The following is a 22,267-nucleotide window of genomic DNA, read 5'->3' on the forward strand; positions in this document are numbered from 1 at the left end:
GATCCAGAGGAGCCTCATCTGGATTTCCACCACAAAAGCTTGCATGATAAAGACACGTGTCATAAGCAGCAAAGTGTGTAGTGATTTGTGGTATACCAATCAGTAACAAGTGCTCAAGGAATTAGCGATCTGGTGCCCAGGCTGCCCAGCCTGAGCCTCACCTGCACCTCCATGCTCCCTGGCTCCTCCAGCAGATGTAGCAGTTGTTGTTTCTCTTGAGACAGCTGTTCCACGAGTCCCTCCTGGGCAGCCAAGCTCTGCCTCAGCTCTTCAATTCTCCTGGGCCAAAGAAATGGAAGGAGTCTCTTTGTGCAATCATTTAACCATTAATTATTTACCTGTTCCTATTTAGGCTCCTGCCACAAACCAGTGAGCTTTCTTACTGGATGCCATTGATGATGGGCCAACCTTAAGAAGAAATCTGGTCCAGAGGGACACGACATCTTAGAAAGGGTGAAAAAGCCCACTATCAGTACTTAAAGCATGGCTACAGTGTGCTTTCCTGGGGAACAGAGAAAAGGAAGCCCAAGAAAAGACTACCAAAGACACCTACCTGTCCCTCTGGGCCAGGGCTTCAGAGTATTGGCCAGGTTTCACCTGGTCTCCCGGTGCATCTTCCCTGTCCATAGCTGCATCCATCAGCTTCTCTGAGAGCGCCAGGTTACACCCCTTCTCCACCTCCACCAGAGCTGCCATCCGCGCGGCTTCATTCTTTGCTAGCCTGGATTCCTGAAAAAAAAAAAAAAAGGAGAGCTGAGAGGTGGTCTAGCCCCACCAAGGAGCTCCAAGATACACGGGTATTTGGTGGAAAAGAGAAGTAAAGGAGAGCAGATAGGCCAGAAGATAGGGTGGCCCTGCAGGGGCTGTGGGGGACCACTTCTCCGGTCTGGACCTGTGGACACTCCTCACCTCCTGCAGCAGCTGGATCTTGTTCTCTAGGAGCTCGTAAACTTGTTCTGTCTCCTGCTGCCGTTCCTCAACCTGATGCCGGAGCTCTGCTTCATTCTGGCTGTTGAGATCCTCCACATCGGTCCTAAAACCACATAGCATTTGCTCATTAGAGCAGAACCCCCAACCTCATGAGCAGACTCGGATCGCTCCAGCCACGCGCTCACACCTCGGAGGAGAACGTGAAGCCCTGCTGCGGCACTGTTCCCAGGACCCACTCTGTCCGACCATTTCATCTGACCTTTCAGGACCTCTAGGTTCATTTGTTCCTGTCAATCAGGCTAGGTCTGCTGCCCTGAGGTTACCATGATTGCAACAGCTTCTAGAGGAGAAGCTCATAGTGAAGGCAAAGGAGTCAGCAGCTGTGGTCACAGTCATGGACTTTCCCAGTTAAAGTGCTCTCCTAGAGGGGTTTGCTAGCAGCCTGCTTCCCTGCTGTTTGGGTTTTAAATATTCATTCCATTTAGGTTGCCAGGACATACATTCATTTGGGCAGCCACCAAAATGCCCTCCTTTACAACCAGGAATGCACAGACTCACTGTCCTGAGTCTGGGACACTTCTACAGAATTCTATCAAGTGTTCAAGGTCCCGGGCAGAGAGCAGATATTTAATCTGAGTACATTCTGGTTTGGGCTGCATGTGGCTGCTCTGATATCCCTAGGAATGGCTGCCCAGGCACTAGCATGAGGGGTAAGGTATCACCAGTTTATTTATAGTGCACAACAGCTGTCCTTGGATATCTGAGGATTAGAAGTTTGGGGGCCCAGACCAGGTGCTGAGTTATCTTAATTCCGGTTAGGTTTTGTTTGTGTTTTAAGCCATTTTTGAGAACCATGAACCATCATCATCTTGTTCTCAGAGTGAAGAACTTCATTAAATCATAGCACACTTTGCTATTTGGACCAGGAGTTTGTCTCCATGGAGATGGATCAGATATTCCCAGAGATTGCAGAACTCCTTGATTTATAGTGGGCGCTAATCAGCGCCATCCTAGAGGCTAGCCCCATCTTCTGGTGTTGGCATCAGATAGCCTTTGTGAAGCAGGAAGGGACAAAAGTCAAAAAAATAGCCCAAGCATCCAACAATGGCAACTTTAGGGGATCAGCTTCTCCGTTAGCCCTACATCCCTTGAGAAATTCACCTGATAGGCTGGAACCAGGAGCTTTAGAGAATGGAACACACTTTAATTATTCTGAGATAAATTCAACTCCCTATAACCCAGTTTTTCATATTTTAGAAAAGTATGCCACAAAGTACATATGACTGTAATAGGCCACAGGACAGATGTCCTGAAATATGTTCAGTCATTGGCTAATCAGTGGATGGTTGCTTGAAGTTTTCTGCCATTACAAAGAATGATGCAGAAGCATTCTTAGCTTTCTCCTCTCATGGGCATCCTCGTTTATGAGGAATAGAGTTCCTCTAGGAATTTTATGATTTTTTTCACCTTAAAAATTAATAAATCATACCAAAAATAATATCATAATCTCCCACTTTCACCAGAAGAACATGAGAGTGACCGTTTTCCCTGAACCAGCTCTTGATTTTTTTTTTTTAGACTGACTGATCATTTCTGATAATATTGTTTGCAAATACTTAACATTCACTGCCTCCTGATTAGTTCTTTCCCATTTAACAGGAAATTTGTAGTCTCAGGTCTGGGAAAGTCACCCATCCATGCCAAAATGTATCTGACCTAGTAACAGATACATCCAAGGAAACATGAAATCCATGGCTTCACATCCCAAATCAGACCCCACATTCAAATGTGAAGGCTAATGTAACATGAATCTTAAATGGTCTTATTAAATAAAAAACCTGATGCCAGCTATTGGGGTAAATTCTGAAAGATCAGAGAAAAAGAACAAACCACAGCTAACCTCACATTGCCAACTTCTCAGCCAATAATGTTTCCTCAAACTGGAAACCTCTGTGTCTTCATCCGAATGGATCTCAGCTGAACTGCTGCTAAAAGCCTAAAAGCTTAAAAGACCTCTAGTTCCTGGTCCTCACACTTTATATACCTTTCTGCTTCCTGCCATCACTTCCTGGGATTAAAGGTGTGTGTCACCATGCCTGGCTGTTTCCAGTGTGGCCTTGAACTCACAGAGATAAGCCTCTGGAACGCTAGGATTAAAGACATGTGCTACCACTGCCTAACCTCTATGTTTAATATAGTGGCTGTTCTGTTCTCTGACCTCCAGGTAAGTTTATTGGGGTGCACAATATATCAACCACAGGCTAAGGTTCAGGACTTTGCCTCTGAATCCATTCCTCTCTGACGAGTGAGCCCGAGTCTGGGGCAGGATGAAACTCATGTGCACACACTGCTCAGCACAGAACTCAGCCTGCAACTCACCATGTCTTATCCAGATGCTGTTTCCTGTCCTGGAGTTCTCGTTTCAGGCTCTCCACTTCAACCTTCAGCTCGATGTTCTGAAAAGCACACAGACATTAACCATCACTAGCCGTCAGCGCTCTCTATCCTGGTTCCTATTGACCTTGGCTCTGGTCCACAGCCTCTCATCTCATCTCAGTCCTTTTCAGAACCCACAACACATGTGGAAATCCAGATGGATCAGTAAACAAGCTCTCCAGTTCCGAGATTCCCCCTGTGCTGCTATTCATGCCTCCTCTGGATCACCAATGATGTCCTAGCTCATCAGCTCTCTAAAACATTAGAGGATAGACATAGAGCAAAATGAAAGTTTTCTACCACTATATATTTTAAAATATGAAGGGGGTTAATTATTTGTGTATGTGTGCTCATGTGGGTTGGTGCACGGGTATATGCAGGTGTATGTGCAGAGAGGTCAGAGGGCACCAGGTGTCATTCCTCAGGAGCCATCTACTTCCTTTGAGGTAAGCTTTCTCACTACTTTGGAACTCTCTTCTAGGTTAGGCTAGGCTGTGTGGCCAGTGGGCTCCAGAAATCGACCTGTCTCAGTCTCCCCAGCACTGGAATTACCAGTGTAAACTACCACACCCAGCTTTTCCTGGGATTACCAGTGTAAGATACCACACCTGGCTCTTCTGTTTTATTTAATTTTTTGGCATAGTTGCTGTTGATCAAACTCAGGTCATCATGCTTACATGATAAACACTTTCCCTACTAAACTCTCTCCCCAGCCCTGGGTTTAATTATTTAAGGAAAAAGTTTTGTGTGTATTTTAAAAACAATGTCATAAATTTTATTATGAAATTGGACTTTTATAAATTAAGTGGTCTTTGGTGGTGGATCTACATAGGGAACAATTCTTATAAGGTAAGGCAGCAGCACTTAAGATTTTGGCAAAGAGGGCTAGAGAGATGGCTCAGCGGTTAAGAGCACTGGCTGCTCTTCCAGAGGTCATGAGTTCAATTCCCAGCAACCACATGGTGGCTCACAACCATCTGTAATGAGATCTGGTGCCCTCTTCTGGCCTGCAAGCATGCATGTAGGCAGAATACTGTATACAAAATAAATAAATAAACCTTTAAAAAAAAAAAAGTCACAAAACCACAGAGACCTGTGGGGGCGGGGGGGGGGGGAGATTTTGGCAAACAGAAAAAGGAAATAAAGGCATGCCTGCAGAGTGTGAACAAGGATTTAGTGCTGTTGCACAGCAGATTAAATAGCCAGCTGTGTATGAGGAATGGGAAGTCAATACAGAGCATTAGCCGAGCCAGGAGGTGACTCGATTGCTAACAGTGCTTACTGTGCAAGCATGAGGACCTAAGATCAGATCCTCAGCACCATGTAAGATAGCTGGTGTGTGGGCCTGTGGCCCCAGCATGGGGAACAGAGCGGGAGGGATGAGAAGGAAGATAAGGACTGGAGACATCAAAATCTTGGAACTTGGTAGCTGCCATTCTAGCCAGATCAGATTCACTGAGAGATCCTGCTCCAGGAATAAAATATAGAGTGATAGAACAGACACCAGACATCTTCCTTTGGCTTCCTCATGGGGCATGCTCTCCCACACATATATGCATACGTATACATATATATCACACATATGAAATACACAGAAGGGAGGGAGGGAAGGAAGGAAGGAAGGAAAGAAAGAAGGAAGACAGGAAGGAGGAAGGAAAGAAAGAAGGAAGGAATTAAAAAGGAAGGAAGAAAGGAAGGAGGAAGGAAAGAAGAAAGGAAGGAAAGAAGGAAGGGAAAAAGGAAGGAAGGAAGGGAGAAAGGAAGGAAGAAAGGATGCATCTGGTTTGTGAATGCCATGATGAAGAAGAAATGGGGGGAGCCAGTGGCAATCAAAGACTCACCAGTAATGCCAGAAGCTCTACCCATAAAGTCTCACCAGCATGGATGCCTAAACATGAGCTGAACAAGGACAGCAACAACAGACATGCTGGTGTGGATGGGAGAAAGACCACAGCCCTCAGCCCTACACAAAGAGCTACAGGCAGCTAAGGAATGACGAGAGCAGGAGAAAAGTCTTCCCCAGGGAGAAGAGCGTACCAACTGGTACCCCAATACCAAATGGTCAGTCCTAAAAACATACATACAAGTAACAGTACATAGACCAAATAGATTGTATTTATGTATTTAGGAATATATATATATATATATATGTGTGTGTGTGTGTGTGTGTGTGTGTGTGTGTGTGTGTGTGCATACATGTGTGTATGTAACAACAATTTATGAAAAATAGAGGCCATGGATTTGAAAGAGCAAGGAGGGGTATATGGAAGGGTTTGAAGGGAGGAAAGAGAAAGGGGAAATTATGTCATTGTATTTTAATCTCAAAGATAAAATAATTTTAAAAATTTAATGAGTACAAGGGGGAAAAAGAGTAAAGAGGTCAAAGGCTAGCCGAGCAGTCAGAGTTAGAATAGCCAAAGCACAGGAAAGGTGCACCGTGGATGCCACAGCAGCGTGACAGATTTATTCTATGACATTGTATACCAACCACCAACCTCTTGGTGTCAAAGGCCACACGAGAGTATCGTGTTATACTTGTGAAAGATCTCAGAACTCGTGTCTCATGATAGATGGGTGAAGCAGGAATACTTACTGGGAACAGTAGAAGCCTGCTTTAAATATTTGGGTTACTAAGAATCTTCGAACAGCAAGAAATAGGACTCACAGTTTTAGGTCATATTTGCTAGTGAGTTTCCAGCTGATACGTTGACAGGAATGACAGGGACATTCTGTGTGTGCATTGGGCTCCAGGTACAGCATGGGTTGATGTCAGATGAGATTAGAATACCTTAATTTCTTCAAGGCTTGCATTATAGTATTTAAGAAGAAAATGATAGTTTTGTGTTCCCAAGGGTGACTTTGAAGCTATTACATCATGAACACTACATAGGGTTACAAGATTTAGCAATTAAAACTGCAGGGTGTCCAGTTCAAATTGGAATTCAAATAAATAATAAGTCATTTTCAAGTCTTAAGTATCTTCCTTGCAATATTTAGGCAAATTACAGTAAAGTATTGTCATTGATCAGATATTTAAATTGAACAGAACAACTTGCATTTGTTCACATTAAAAGACAACAATTGGCAATTCTAGTCCTGTAAAAAGATCAACCACTGGCAAAGAATATTTTAATTTTTCTATGAGGGAAAGGCTCCAAGAGTTTCATATCAAGCCCGTGTGGCATTCTAAGAACTATCTCTGCAAAGGACTTAGACCGGTGTGTGTGTGTGTGTGTGTGTGGTGTGCATATGGTGTGTAGAAACGTAGAGGCCCAAAGTTGATGCCAGGTGTCTTTCATCGCTCCTCACCTTTCTATTTTGAGGCAGGGTCTCTCTCTCTCTCTGAGCCTGAAGCTCATCCATTAGGCTGGCCAAGGTCTCTGCCTCCCCCACAGCTGGGGTTAAAGGCCTGCTCCACTACGTTCAGCTTTTATATAGGTGTTGGGAACCTGAACGCAGGTCCTTGTGTTTCTACAGCAAACACCTTTCAACGGAGCCATATTTGCAGCCCCCTAGACTGGTGTTTTAACACATCTACCATAAATATGATATTTATAATTGTCACCACCACCAGCAGCAACACTGCCATCAGGGGACCGTGGCAGTTTTCTCCGACAGCATAATATTTCACATGGATTTGACACTCTGAACGTGACGCTGAGAAGGAGGACTCCTAAGTTGACTATCACTCCTGCAGCTAGCAGACTCAGTTGTTGAACTCACTAAATTTTGTTCGAGTTTCTCTGTTCAGAAAGTGAGGAAAACTGGGTCAAATGTGTTTAAGTCTTCCTAAAATGTTTATCTTATTATTATTGTTGCTTGTGTTTGATGTGTGTATGGGTATGCATGCCAACACACACACACAGAGGTTAGAGGACAATTTTGTAGAGTTGTTTCCTCTTTCTACCTTTACATGGATTCTAGGGATCAAACGTGGGTCCCCAGGCATTTATGGTAAGGGCCTTTCTCTGCTGAGTCATCTTGCTAATCTGATTTAAGTCTAACATAAAAGAAAATTTAATCTATATTTTGAAGTATTGGCAATGATGATTTTTGTTTGGTTTTTTGTTTTGTTTTGTTTTGAAACAGGGTTTCTGCATAGCCTTGGCTGTCCTGGAACTCACTCTGTAGAGCAGGCTGGGCTGTAACTCAGAGATCCACCTGCCTCCGCCTCCTGACTGCTGGGACTAAAGGTGTGCACCCCCCGCCCCCCCCAACTGACAATGATGGTCTTTATCCCTGGCTAGCTTAACTAAATTGGGTAAGTCTAGATGTTTGCTGGGCCATCTCACATAGATTCAGCTGAAAAGGCTTGGGTAAATAAACAGAACCTCACAGTTGGAAAGCCAAGGTAAATGCCCGGGATACATAAATAACCTGATCAGTTCTCATGATGTCTCGAAGAATCTCTAGCAGGCACAAACTGATCCACAAACAATGTCCCCCAAAGTTCCTTGTAAGCAATTTTGCATGAACTCTGTATGTTCTAAAGCAAAACCAAACACACCCCCAAGGAATGTGGGGTTGTGGGGGGCCCTGAGGATACCCAGTCCTAAGCCACAGAGAACCAGCTGCACACAGTGGCTAGCTGAGCACTCTGAGCCTCAGTTTCCCCAGAGTTGTGCGGCTGCCTTCTTCATCAGTGAAGACAATAATGACCATTTCACAGGGGATTTGACGTGGACTAAGTGAGATGGTGTGCAAAACACACCCAGACACTCCTTGTGTGAAGGTGTTCACCAACGAAGACTTTGACAGCTCTTCACATCAGATCTTTTATTTTAAAGCTAAGGAAATTGAAAGCCAGGAGGGTGACCTCTAAGGTAAAAGCAGAAAGAAAATGCGACATTCTACACTTGCTTCCCTATTTCAGACAGATAGCAGCTCTGAAAACAATACTCACTTTGTCTGATTGAGTTCCCTGTGGTAAACTACAGTTAGAAGATGTATTGCAGGGAGTCCGTCTTTGGAAGTCTTTATGGAGGAGGCAGGTATAACAGGGACAGCCAAAGTACTAAAGGCCAGGAGAGGTACCTGGTCTCTAAAACTCTTAATCTTCTCCTCTGTCCAGGGGACTAGAGTGATCCCAACCTCATACGGATATTCATAGACTAAATGAAATCACGTATAAAAACAGGCACATTACTGGCATGCTGTAAACATTCAAAACCATTGGCTCTTACTGACAATAACAGTAACAATGTGCCCTGTCTGAGACAGCTGAAGTTAGGAGATGCCATCACATATTAGACTAACATTGTATCATAGAAAGGAAATTATTACACTAAAATCAGGATGCCCCAGCACCTGAGCATGAGTTCTCAACCTGAACACTCTCCACTTTAGTCTCTTGAGATAATTAGTGAAGGGAAATGGAAAGAACCGGAAGGGGCAGGAGGGAGTGGGGGTCAGGGGTAATTGACGGCACAGTTTACCGTATTTGTCTACAGGCGTGAGTAAGTGTTTTTGTGTGTGTTCTAAGTACAGCTTAAGTAGCTCCCAAACTAGATTTGCTTCTCATATTAGCAGATCTGGTCAGCGTTGCATTAAGATATCTAGAGAAATTTATATACCAAAGAATGGGGAGCTGGGGGGAGAGGGAGTCACCTCTTCTGCCATGTGCCCCCCAAAGGGCTATCCACCCAATAAACTCAAGGGAAGATTTCAGTGCTGAAGCTTAAGTTAAGTAAGAAAGGCATTAGGCTCCATCACAATGTCAGCACTTAGAATCAGAGGCCAGGGACACAGTTAGCAATTGACCGAACTTCAGCGACGTGTGTCGTGATCTGCAGTGTGCTGTGTTTGATGAAACCGCAAGGACCAGTGGCTCAACAGCAATCCACATTAAACACAGCACTCTGCAAAAAACAATTTCCCCACCTGCAGTTCCTTCAACTAGGACTGAGCCCTGCATTTCCTTCCGAGTTCAACTAGGATTGCCTTAAAAAGAAACAGCAGAGTGAGCCGGGCAGTGGTGGTGCACGCCTTTAATCCCAGCACTCGGGAGGCAGAGCCAGGTGGATCTCTGTGAGTTTGAGGTCAGCCTGGTCTACAGAGTGAGTTCCAGGACAGGCTCCAAAACTACACAGAGAAACCCTGTCTCAAGAAACAAAAAACAACAAACAAACAAAAAGAGTGGCCAGCTCACTCTTTCCAGGTTCCATCTTACCTCTAAATGGATCGATTGCTCATATAATTCACAATGTGGTCATCTCTCTTAAACGTAATATTTTCAAAAAAATCCTCAATACAATTCATGGCAGAATAAATCCAACAAATGAATAAGCTAACAAGAGACTGAAGACAGATGGACTGAGGGAAATGGTCTGCATGACAGCTGCTTCCCCACAAGGATCTGAAGAGGTGTTATTTCTTAAGATACACAGGTTTGTTACGCTACCATATATTTTCTATCCACGCTGCCTTGCCTTTGTCCTGCCTGGTGGTCCATAAGCAAAGCTTTCTATTCCTTGCAAACATGGTATAATGACCATATAGTTTCTTTTCCTGTAATTGTACCTAATAAAAAGCTCAGAGCGAGAGGCCCGCTGGTCCTTAGAGCTTCCTGCCTGACCAGCTTCCCATGCTTAAAATTCACACTGCAGTCTTGTTTCCTAGGCTGAGCTCTGCTATCTAAGGCAGGGATATAGGATGATGCTTTGAGACGACATGAAAAACTTTTCATTTAAAGTCTTTTAAGGCTGTAGGGGCAGGGAGACAGCTCAGTGGTTAAAGGGCTTGCCTTGAGAGCCCGAGGACTAGAATTTGCATCCCTAGAAACCCAAATAAATGGCAGATGGGCATGGTGGCCCTCCTGTAATTCTAGCCCTGGAAGACAAAGGCAGAGGATTTCCCCAGAGCAAGCTCACCAGAAAGACTGGTCATGTGGGTGAGCTCTGTGATTGATTGAGAGGCCTTATCTCCATGAATAAGGTAGAAGAGTGATGGGGGATGATTTCCTACATCCAATGCAGCCCTCCATATACATGTGCATGCACACATGCACACCACACACACATACATGAAAAATGTAAAATTAAAAAATAAACTAGAACATTTTTCTGTTTTAACCTGGGAGCAGTCTCTAAGTGGTGTTCTACGAGCCCACGGAAGACAAAATGTTTAAAAAAACAAAAAACCAAACCAAAACTGGATTCCGGCCTCCTCTTCTGTTTCTTTCCTCCTCTTTCCCTCGAAAGGGCCAAAGTTCTACTCCTATGTGCTACACTGAAGCTCAGAGAGAGACACTGTGGTCTGGAGATCCGAACAGGAACGCCAGACAGGGGAGACTGACTATGGACTGGATATCAGCTGGTGTTAAGGAAGCACTATTCAAACTCCGTGTGTAGTGATATTGCGGTGCTTATGTCTTAAAGAAAGACCGTATCAGAGGTCTGTTCTGACCCATTGCCCGGCAAGGTCAAAAGACGTCCGAGAGTGGCTGTGAGAAGTTGAGAACAGGGAAGAAAGAGCATTGCAGTGAGATCAGCCAGAAGAACGAGGTCCATTGGGAACTGCTGAGGCTGGGGACATGGTCCCCAGGACAGGAGGCAGGGACACGGGCAATACTATTGTCTTTATCTTTGTGCACATTTAGAATTTCCCATAAAGTCAAAGGAGCATTTTCATTACAAAAACATGAGCACTTTTCCCCCTTTTTTATCTGTGGAATTACCTAACTAGAGTCACTTGGGTCCCTTCATCAGCTTCTTCAGCCCTCTGAGTTACACAAAATGGTGGCGCGCAGTCTATTTCCTAACACTGCTGAATAGAGAGAATGAGCCCGCCTCTAAGCACCTCTCTGACATAAGGAAGCCAGTAGACCGGCAGATGCAGATGCAGATGCAGGTGCATGTGCAGGCAGGAAAGGAGAAATGCAGAAAAAAAAAACGCAAGTGAGATGTGTTCCGAGAGGAACCTGCAACCTCGTTACGTCGAAGAGCAAAGTTCTGTCACCTCACCTCCACACTGTCTCCTTGGCTTCATGTCTCCTTGCCCATACCTGCTCAGTTTACCCTGCCTGACGGTCCCCTTTTGTTCTGACTTCGGCTCATGCCGCCGTCAGTCAGCATCTGGCAGCATGTTTTTTTGAGCAGAGTTCTGAGACATGATAGTTCATGGAGACACAGTCCCCAGGCCCCTCGCTGCTCAGTGGTGCCACCTTCCTCCAAACACAAGGACTCCTACCGATTGTGAAACCAATCATGCAGCTGTCCTTGAATGCCACCAAGGCTCAGCCTGAGCCACTCCCGGTCTGTGGTGTCTTCTCTCCTTCTAAACCTGACGTTCACTGGGAGGCACCTCAAGCTTCCTCCTGTCCAGGAAACTTTCTGCAGTACAAGATGAATATAAGTCAGCATCCATACTGAGGGTGGTGTCATTAGGACACATGGGCAACAGGTGACATTCAGACTCTCCCAAGCAAGCCAGGACTTGTGGCCATCCAACGCCTGTTTCTAGAACACACCACCTCGCTCTTTCTTGCATCAGTTATTTTAAACATCTGCCTCTCCCTCCAGGATTTGACAGACATACTTTGCCCTTGGTATCTCTCCAAGGAAGTTTAGGGAATGAATACTTAAAAACATTTTGTCAACTGTCTTTAATTGCATTTCTGTTTGGGTATTAAACTGCAGTGTCCTATGTTTGTGTGTGTATGTGTGTGTGTGTGTGTGTGTGTGTGTGTGTGTGTGTGTGTGTGTGTGATATCTGCCAGCTTCTAATGTTAGGGACCATGTCTTATATCACACGTGTGTGTGTGTGTGTATACAGATATCTGTATACATATATACATATAATAGAGTGCTGTGGAACAATCTTTGTACCCTGTAAATATGTATTACTTTCATTGGTTAATAAAAAGCTGACTGGCCTATAGCTGGGCAAAAAGAGATTGGGTAGGAGAGCCAGACTAGGAGGATGCTGGAAGAAGAAGGACAGACTCTGAGGATCAAGCCAGGATCAAGCCAGATGCAGAGGAAACAGGATGTGTAAAAAATGAGGCAACAAGCCATGAGCCACATGGTAGAACTTAGATTAGAAATACTGCTTAATTTAAGATGTAAGAGCTGGCTGGAGACAAGCCTAAGCTATCAGCTGAATATTTACAATTAATATTAAGTTTCTGTGTGGTTATTTGGGAGCAGCTGCTGAGACACAGAGAAGTGGAGTACCTATGAGAGAGAGAGAGAGAGAGAGAGAGAGAGAGAGAGAACACTTGACAGCATGTCAATATGCATGATAAAGGCAGTGAATACAATCCTCATTGGAGATCAAAATTGCCAAACTGAAGCACTTTCCTTGTTCTCACAGGCTTGAGCTCAGGGAGTTCTCTGTTACAGTAAGGGACAAGTCAGGGTGAGCCTTCAGGGACCCTACTGCACATTTGAAACAGGGAAGCCAGAGGAGCAGACTTGCTACAAACGAATCACTATTTAGGACAAAAATAAACGTAGCAAAATCCCACCCTAATCGATCCTGTAAATTAAAACAACTCAAAAAGAAATAGCTTAGTGGGAGGAAGGGTTTAAGGCTTTTGTGAGACTCTCCCACAGTTCTATCCACCCCAGTGAGAAGTAGCCATTAATGTGTGGACTTCAGACCCTTTCCAGAAAAGTGAAGTACAAACATGCTCCTTGTACACAGAATAATTTCCTTTTTCAGGCTTCTTGGATCGCACTGGGGTAATATTACATCTCTGTAGAACATAGTAGAGCATGCAGTGTTTTCATAAGGAATTCCATCCTTCTGACTAAGGTATGAGGTGGTGGTGTTTGTATGATGCCCCTAGAAATAATTTACGTAGTTTCTGAAGGAATTCCTTTATAAATAAATTTTCCTTCTATCCACAAAATTTCAGAGCAAAAATAGAACCCGAGAACACTAGTGGGTGCAGACATCCAGCTCTGCCATTAACAGTGCAATGTTAGAGTATTCATCCCAAAGCTTTGTTGGTAAACATTTGATTCATTCAAATCGGGACCTTTCCGCCTTGCCTAAGGAAAAAAATCATAATCCTGCCAGTGTCCTGTGTGAATGTGAGCCATCTAGCCAGCAGGGTTCATGTGCAGAACATTAAGTTTTCCGACGTTAGCAGCATGGAAGACTTGGTTTCTGCAGAAGAGCTCCTGCCGTCCCACAGAATGTATGCTCACCGTCTTTCAGTTTCACAGCTAAGGCCCAAATTAGAGCAGAGGTTGCTCCAACATGGGACAAGTGTCCTTTGTTGCCAGGAAAGAGACAACAGGGCAATGTCTTCAGTCACCGTCAGACTGTGTAATGCCAGGGCGGTGTCCTGCCAGAGGCAACTTGAATACCCGGTCTCCCACGGAGACGGGAAAAAAACAAGTGGAAAAGTTTGGTTTCTACAACAGCAAGCCCTGTATCCGAACTGTGACATTTTGTTCAGGGCCCGGGCTCAAGCCCAACCTCCGTCACTTCTTCATAGGGTCCTCAAGCCACGCCCACTTGCTCTGATCAGACTCTGAGTGTGCTGACATTCTAAGATTAGGTGTTTGGGCAAGCATGGCTAGGGGTTGTGTGTGAGTGTGTGAGAGTATGTGTGTAGGAGGGGGAGGGGGAGAAACTGGGAGACAGGAAGGCAGAGAAAAGGTGCTCTTTGGGCAGAGGATAAGGTAGCTGATTGGTGAGATGACAACACTTGCTTGCTTTGTTCCCCAACCAAATACTTCATAAGCATCAGCCCTTGTACAGGCAAGGCACTGTAACAGCCTTTAGAAACAGCAAGCCAGACACAGCCTCCAGAGAATTTATAACATCTGTCTAATCAATTAAATAGTTGATTTATAGCAAAATGCAATAAGCCAGAGCAATAAGCAGCCTGCAATAACCCAGGATCAGACAGCCATGTAGAAATATGCACAGGTGGCAGATATAAATAGCAGCAGATACACAAATTATTGTGAATTCGCCATGTGACTCCTGACTTCATCCTCCAAAGAGACGCCACTAAACCCACAGATGATAGATCATGCGCCAGGCTGCTCTCCCGCCCAGCATCCCAGTTCTGCTTCAGGATAGAAAAGTGAACGGCAGCACCATCAAGGGAAGGGAAGGCTCTCGTGCTGAGGCAGTGGCATGGTAAGATGGCAATCAGCCTGGGTGTAAATATTCGCTATCACACATTCTACTACATCGAACTCCGGGAAAATGAAAGTTCAACCATTTTTCACAGACAGCTCATCCTCCCTATTCTGGAGATCATTTCAGGAACACCAGCACAGTTTCTTCATGTTTTAATTTCAGGTATATCGATTTAAAAAAATGCAGTTAAATAAGATGAAATTGAAATAGTGACATGTTGAAGGTATTCAATAAATGTGATTTCCACAAGTTGTCAGATGCATGAATCACAGGTGGAAGAGCTAATTCTGATCAGCTCAGTTTAGAAATCCAATAACAAACAAATCACATGAGGTGTGTTTGGAATTTGATGGTGGAGGAAGCATGTATGCATGGGGTAAAGGGTAGACAGGAGATCTTTGAGTCTCCCATTCAGTTTTTCTGTGAGCTACAACTGCTCTAAAATGTAAAGTTTACTTTTAAAGAAGGATAAATGAGGGAAAATGTGAGGTGTGCTGGCCATTTTATTTTCTCTGAGCACAGAGGTCCCAAGATACATGCTGTATTTTTCACACTGACTTCCAATTAAACCTCCGTGTGTCATAAGCTAGTTATTTTCTCTGGCCACTCCGTTAGGCTCTTGGTTGAGTCCCAGAGCCTCTGTTGATCTGGCCCAACCAGGCTGGCAAGTGAGGTGACATACACATAAATACCAGTGATCTCAGGGAACCTCTCCCCTCCCCAGTACATTCCTTAGCAGGACAAATCTCTCTGACTTGGCTGGAGTCTGTGTTCACAAATAGGCCTGGCTAGGCTTAATTTAGTAACTTGCAGGCCCCTGGTAAGAGCCAGGGTGAGGCTGGAGCCCATGCCATCCCCCAGGATACTTCGTGGGAGACAGGAGCCCAGCCCTATCACAGGAGCTAAAAGGGTTGCTCCAAATGATGTTTCTCTCAGCTGTTTAAGAACTACATTTCACAGGAACCACCCTTTGTTTTTCTTAATTTCTCCTCAGGCAGCAGGTGCAGGACTTTTAAGGAGTATAATAACTATATTAAAGGCTGGGCGAGGTGGCACACACCTTTAATCTCAGCACTCAGGAAACAGAGGCAGAGGGATCTCTCTGAATTCAAGGCCAGTTTGTCTACATAATGAGTTTCATGCTAGCCAGAGCTATGTAGTGAGACCCTGTCTCAAAAAAACAAGACATCTCAAACATAAATAAAGTGGTAGATATGGCCTGTTGAAGATGTTTAAATCCTTGACAACATCTGACATGATCTGGTACTGGACTCCAATGTCTGACTCCTGTTTTAAAAGCCTGGCCTGGCCTAAAGCGAATCTTATGATCATCAGGCCACCTTCTGAGCTTAGACTTCTCCTGGAAACCTGGGACAGTGTTTACCCTACAGACACCACAGCTGGGCCATTCAGGATGGCAGGCACAGGCCACCCACAACTACTGAACCCTGGAGATGTAACTAGTACAAACTGAATGTACCATGAAGATTCCAGGGACAGTTCGTAGTGGATTTTTAATATTGACTATCATGAAAGAACATTAAAAATCTTTTAAAAAATTAAGAATTTTTATACTTTGATTTTTATGTTGAAATTACAATGTTTTTAATGCGTTATTGCTATCGATTTTTTACATGGTTTGTTAAAATGTGGTCACCAGAGAATTTTAAATAGCATGTGTAGCTTGTCTTACACTTCATCATGTTGTAAGTACATTGTGTGAGGTCATGTTTGGTGCCCTGCAGTTCACCCTGTGATCTAATCATACCAGAAGCAGTTACTGGATGTAACGTATTAAGCACTTAATACTTATTAAGTATTTGGTGGAAAATGAATAAATAAATGCCACCATCTCACACGTCAGTTACTTATCCTCAGCCCAAAGAGCGTCTTGCCTCTGCCTGTCTCTGTTAGGTTGAACAGGTGGGGAGTTTCAGTTTCTACAATGGCAGCACCCCTATCCAAACGGTAAACTCTGTTCTGGTCACTGTCTCAAGCCCCAACTACAACAGCAGGCCTTAATAGGAAGTTCCTTTCAACCATCACAGTAGAGAAACCGCTGAGCGACAGCAGAAAGGTGGTGTCACAGTTCCACAAGGTGTTTGGACACCGAGTTGCAAGTCAGTGTAGGCAGTACACCCTCTACTCACAGCTTCACGGCTAGCACATCCTTCCACGCCTAGCACATCCTACCTATAGAAGATGATTACATATTTACCAAATGAGTGGGTGTTGCTCGAAATAAACTCAGTCAAGGATTTCCACTTGCTAGTTGGGTCCTTTTCTCAAGTTATATGCTTCCGAAATCTACTACCCCTCTTTTGAGCAATTCCAGAAGAGTCGGGGTCAGCTGGACTTCTCCCGGCAGTTGGGTGTCGGGAGAAAATAACAAAGGACGGAGAAAACAGCTTCTCAGCCACAGCTTCTTTCTGCACAGCTGAATCTCACCTGTGGCTTACAGGGTATTGGGAACCGAGCCACACAAAGTCCTGGATTTCTGTTATGAGCTCAGTAATATTTATGTTGAAAGCTGTGGAGGATACTTGGTATTGATGTAGCCCACAGAGTATAATCTATGGGGAGATTTAAGAAACATATACATAAAAAAATTACCAGGTAGAGATGAAATAATCTGTGCCAAATGGTTATTCTGAACTGTAGTTGGTTGAAGAAAATAGATGGAGAGACAAGATTTGGGACCGTGATGATGAGGAAAGACCCACCTGAGCAGCTGCGGTCTGGGCTGGATGGACTCTGGAAGATGGGTAGGGTTTGTATGTGCAGAGAGTAGGTATTTCAGATATGAACATAGATGTTTCAGCATGAATGAGCCCTCGGGAGAGGGAGTAACTCACCTGAGGAGTATGCTTGGAAATGTATTTGGGGGAACAATAAAAGTCGTTTCTTCCCTGACGCTTGTGCCAGCTCCTCCTGTCACATCGGCCATGCACCAGCACTGGCTCTCACACATCCTGTCTCTGAGCACAGATCCTCTTCCAAGCAATACCCAGGAAGCCTTGCCCTTCCTCGTCCATCAGGATTCCACTATCCACTGAAAAGTCCTACTGCTGTATGATTTATGGACACATCCATCTTTAAAAACAGCTCTTCTACCGACCCAGTACCCTTACCAGTTACTCTCTGTTGCTTCCTTCTTGGAACACAACTCTTTAACGGAATCATCCATTTTCACTACCCCAGTGACTCTTCTCACATTTTTTTAAGCCCACTAACACCAAGCTTTTGCCCTCACTATTTCACCAAAGTGGCTCTAATAGAGACCGTAGATGGTGCTGAAGTCGAAGGAGAATGTTCAATCATCATATCACTCAGCTCTCGGAAGTCTTTCAAAACTTTGACCCCGCCCCCTTAGTTTATCTGGCATCAAGGACCCCAGCCTCCAGCTTCTCTTCCCATGTTACCATGTTGAGCCTGTTCTGTCTTCTTTTGCCTGTTTGTCTCCTTTTGCCCAAAGCGTTATCAATGTGAGTGGCCTACAGCGTGGTCCTGGACCTTTCCCTCCTAGATGCTCTCAGTCCCTTGCTGATCTGACCTAGTCTCAAGGCTTCCAATCCCATCTGCATGCTGACACCATTAAAACCTGTGTCTCTAGCCCAGCCCTTTCCCCAGAAGTTCTGACACACTCAATCACTTGCTTGCCACATGACATACCTAACAAGTATCTCAAACACGAATTTTCTAAAATCGAGTGTCTTACTCTTCTACCTCAAACCTTCTTCATCTATAACGTTCCCTGTCTCAATGGAGGCAGCTCTATCCTTTCTGCTGCTCAGGCTGAGAGTCCTGTGCTTCTTCTCATCAGTTCCTCTCACATTCTACATCGGATCCACCCATGTAAATCCCATTGGATCTGCCGCCTTCCCCACTTCTTCCCATGTTAACTGGTGCTCTACTTTGAACACCACCTGCCCTCAAAATGGACTACAGCAGACGCTTCCCAATTGTCCTCCTGCCTCTCATCCCGGCCCTTCTATACCCTGTTTGCAACGTTATAACCCGATTTGATCTTTTCCAAAGTCAGAGAGGACTGCCATTTGTTAGATAGGTCCTCAGACAAAACCCTCGGTGCCCTATGTGACTCAGAAAAGGTCTGAAATCATTAAAGCAATACAAGCCCCGCCCCTGCTCTTTAGCAGACCCATCGCCTCTGAGCTCACGCTCTTTGCCTGCCTCATTCCGCTTCAGCCATGTCGACTCTTCTGTTGTTTATTAACCTGGAAAATTCTTCCCACAGTTATCTGGTTGGCTAGCTTCCTTACCTTCTTCTAGTCACTTTTTAAAAATCACTCTTTATATCACAAAGACAATTTTTGCAGTATCTTCTACATTGGAAAATGTAGGTATTATATAACCTGACAGTTCCACTACTGGATATTACCCAAGAGAACTAAAATGTTCATAGTAACTTTATCCTAATAACTAATCACTGGGCACGAGCTATATGTTCATTAACAAATGGATAAGCAATTTTTTGCCATCATTTTTTGGAATTCTAGTAAACAATGAAAATGAAAGCAATTTCATTTTCAATGAAATTGAAATAATAATGTGAACGAACAAGTTAGGTGGAAGAAGCCAGAATCCATAGTTCATACTCTATGATTCCCTTTGTATAGGATTCTAGAACAGAGAAAACTGATTTATAGACAGAAATCAGATCAATGACCCCACAGCCTGGAGGTTTATGAGGATTGGTACCACAGGGATATACAGCAGCTGCTCCTGGATGATGGGAATATCTGACATTTTGATTGTGTCATGGCTGCTACCCAGGTGTAACACTGGTTAAAATTCACTGAACTATGTACTTAAGAAAGAGAAAGAGACAGACAGAAGACAGACAGACAGACACAGAAGAGTGAATCAATGGATAATGGAAGTGGAAATGTAAGCAGCCATGTGGGAACTCAGCGTGAAGACGGCCCACAGGAGGACATTCTCCTTGCTCAGATCATATGAATGCTATGGAGCAAGCCCAGGACCAGAGTCCTCCATTCGTCACTCACTTGTATCTTTTCTTCCTTTCCCATCCTAACTCGACAAAACAAACAACAACAGAAATGGATGGCAGGGGCAATGGATAGACTGTAATGTGGGGCTCTCCGTTCTTGACTCCCAGAGCTCGGGCTTGTGTGCAGTTCCCTCCCTTTGGTCCAGGCAAGACCTGGGTCTCGTTTCTAACCAAGTGGGTATGGCAAAGTTGAGGGGATGCTACACCCTTGGGAACTGAGCTGCAGACAGAGGCTCAAGAGCCTCTCCCTGGGGGCTTAGAATAAGTAGTGATGGAGGGAATGCCCACCGCGCAAGAAACAATAGTTGCCTTCAAGGAACTCCAGGCAGCCTCTAGCTACCTTTTAGGAAGAAGCTAAGGGCCTCAACTGGACTACCACAGGAAATAGATTCTGTTGACAACCCGAGGGAGCCTGGGTAAGGTTCTTCTGTAGACCAGCTTCTAGACAACACTGCAGAATGACCAAGACTGTGGTTGTTACGACGCTAAGCAGAGAACTCAGCTTAGGTGTGCTGTGACACAGTGTGTGTGTGCGTGTGCGTGCGCGTGTGCGTGTGTCTGTGTCTGTGTTTGAAGTCACTAACCAGACACCCCTGGACAGCCTTTGACCCTGAAAGTCTGCCCTCTACTCTTTCACTTTTGGACCCTGCTACGGTCAGGATGTGTTTTGTTCTCCAATGAGTCAAGCTTTGACACTTTGATCCCTGTGTGGCAATGTTGAGAAGGGACAGAACCTTAAAAAGGTGGAGCCTGAGCCAGATGGTGCTGGTGCCTCTGCACATGGATCTCTGAATTTGAGGCCAGCCTGGTGATAGAGTGAGCTTCAGGACATTTTAGTGCTACACAGAGAAACCCCATCTCAAAAAACCAAAATAAGTAAGTAGATAGATGATAGATAGATAGATAGATAGATAGATAGATAGATAGATAGATAGATAGATAGATAGATAGATGGATGGATGATAGATGACAGATACAGATAGACAGACAGACAGATGAAAGGTGGAGCCCAGTGGGAGAAAGGAAAGGAACAGTTTTCATGGGATCCCCATTAGCTTTTATTAGAGTAAGTTGTTATAAAAGAACATACTGCTCCCCACCTCTGCTTTCTGTCTCACCATGTGATCTCTCTCTCTCTCTCTCTCTCTCTCTCTCTCTCTCTCTCTCTCTCCATTCCCACTGTGATACCAACCAACATGATGGGATACAACCAAAGGGGCCTCACAAGAGCTTGCACATGAGCTTTGGACTTTGAACCTCTGAGAACTGTAATCTAAATAAACCTCTGTTAGTTATAAGGTACCAGCCTTCAGTATTTAATTACAGTAACAGAAAAGGGACTAATACGAATATAGATCCTATTACCCTGCTCTTTCTCGTCCCCTTACTTTTCTCCCCCAAGAGGATTTTCACTTTCTAATTACACACTTATTTACTTACAGTATTTACTGTTCATTGTCCACCCAAGATAGAAAAACTCCACAAGGTCTCTTCTGCTCTGTGCATTAACAGTTACTAGTCACCTCCAGTAGAACAAAGAACACACACACACACACACACACATACACACACACACACACACACACACACACACACACACACACACACACACACACAAACCCATTAACTCAAAAAAACCAGTGTTTCAACTTAAACTAGCTGATTCTTACTCAGCAGGGACAGGAAACAGCTAATTATCACCTGTTAGGCACTGAAATGTACTCTAAGTCTGTTCTTCCCCAAGATAAAAAAAATTCCCAATTCTACTATCCTTTTAAATTTTTTATTTTATTTGCTTGCTTGTCTAGGCCAGCCTCAAGAGATCCTTCTGCCTCTGTTTTCAAGTAACTGGGACCTACAGGTATGCCACCACACTCAGTTTATAATCCCATTTTTCTTTTCATTTTAAGTTGGTTTGTGTCACTTCCTGCTTCCTCTGAATTTGTGGGGCTCATACCATACTCAGCATGAGCCTGACGGGGCACTGTGGAGCAAGGCCAGCCCTGACTCTATTACATATCGTGTGGCCATTTCCACCTGATTCACAAGTCAAAATGAGGCCAGTGCCATCTCCCACCCAAAACCCATCAATAAGACAATCTACCTCTGCTTGCTACAGTCCTGGCAGAAGCCACTATGAGGACACTAAGGTGTCCTCTTACCAAGTCCTTTCTCTTTCAGTCACCTTGATACAATGTGAGTTCACCACTGAGAAACATCATTTGCATTTCAAAGAGTGGCAGACTTTAAATAAGCGCCCAGGCTTTGCTTATGAAGTGTAGAATTAGGCCATGCGGCTGCTGGGACGGCAGGTAGACTCCCTGTCTTATTAATGGCACACGTGGTCCTGGGAAGAACATCTCCTTCACAGGCTGTTAGGTGGTTGCGATTGAATATGGGTAAAGTGTATAAACTGGAGCCTGGCACATAGCATACATCAAATCCTTCCACTCCCACCCCGGGATTAAAATGGAAAGCATTCAGCATTTTGAGGAGGGAATGAGGCAGGAGCTACAAAGCTTTGAAGGGTCATTTTCTGCATGGCTGTTCATTTTCTCTCATTTTATATCAAGACCCTTAGGCACTAATTAAGGACTCTGGCTCCTTTAGAGGTAGGAAGAAGAGAGAGAAATTAGGAAGAAGTTGAGGGTCACAGCCCAAAGCTCAAGGAAGAATCCCATTATTCATTGATAATACCACCTTGAAATACCGGCAATCATGCAGGATGAAAAAAACCCCTCTACGGATACCTCTCTCCACCTTTGC

General features: G+C 44.4%; 1 protein-coding gene across 13 annotated transcripts in view; it reads right to left on the reverse strand.

The window, feature by feature from the left end:
* Window positions 1-22,267, reverse strand: part of LOC128105326 (myomegalin-like) — a 198,778-nt gene that overhangs the window by 95,649 nt on the left and 80,862 nt on the right. For all 13 annotated transcript variants that reach the window (XM_052730389.1, XM_052730390.1, XM_052730377.1 and 10 more), the window contains 4 exons: window positions 3,310-3,386; window positions 910-1,033; window positions 554-729; window positions 162-279 (listed from right to left, as the gene is read on the reverse strand). In XM_052730389.1, the coding sequence (XP_052586349.1) occupies window positions 162-279; window positions 554-729; window positions 910-1,033; window positions 3,310-3,386 (495 nt within the window). The remainder of the gene's footprint in view (window positions 1-161; window positions 280-553; window positions 730-909; window positions 1,034-3,309; window positions 3,387-22,267) is intronic.

The sequence above is a fragment of the Peromyscus californicus genome, unplaced genomic scaffold (genome assembly GCF_007827085.1).
Source record: "Peromyscus californicus insignis strain IS unplaced genomic scaffold, ASM782708v3 Scaffold_9__1_contigs__length_137607984, whole genome shotgun sequence".
Lineage (NCBI taxonomy): Eukaryota > Metazoa > Chordata > Mammalia > Rodentia > Cricetidae > Peromyscus > Peromyscus californicus.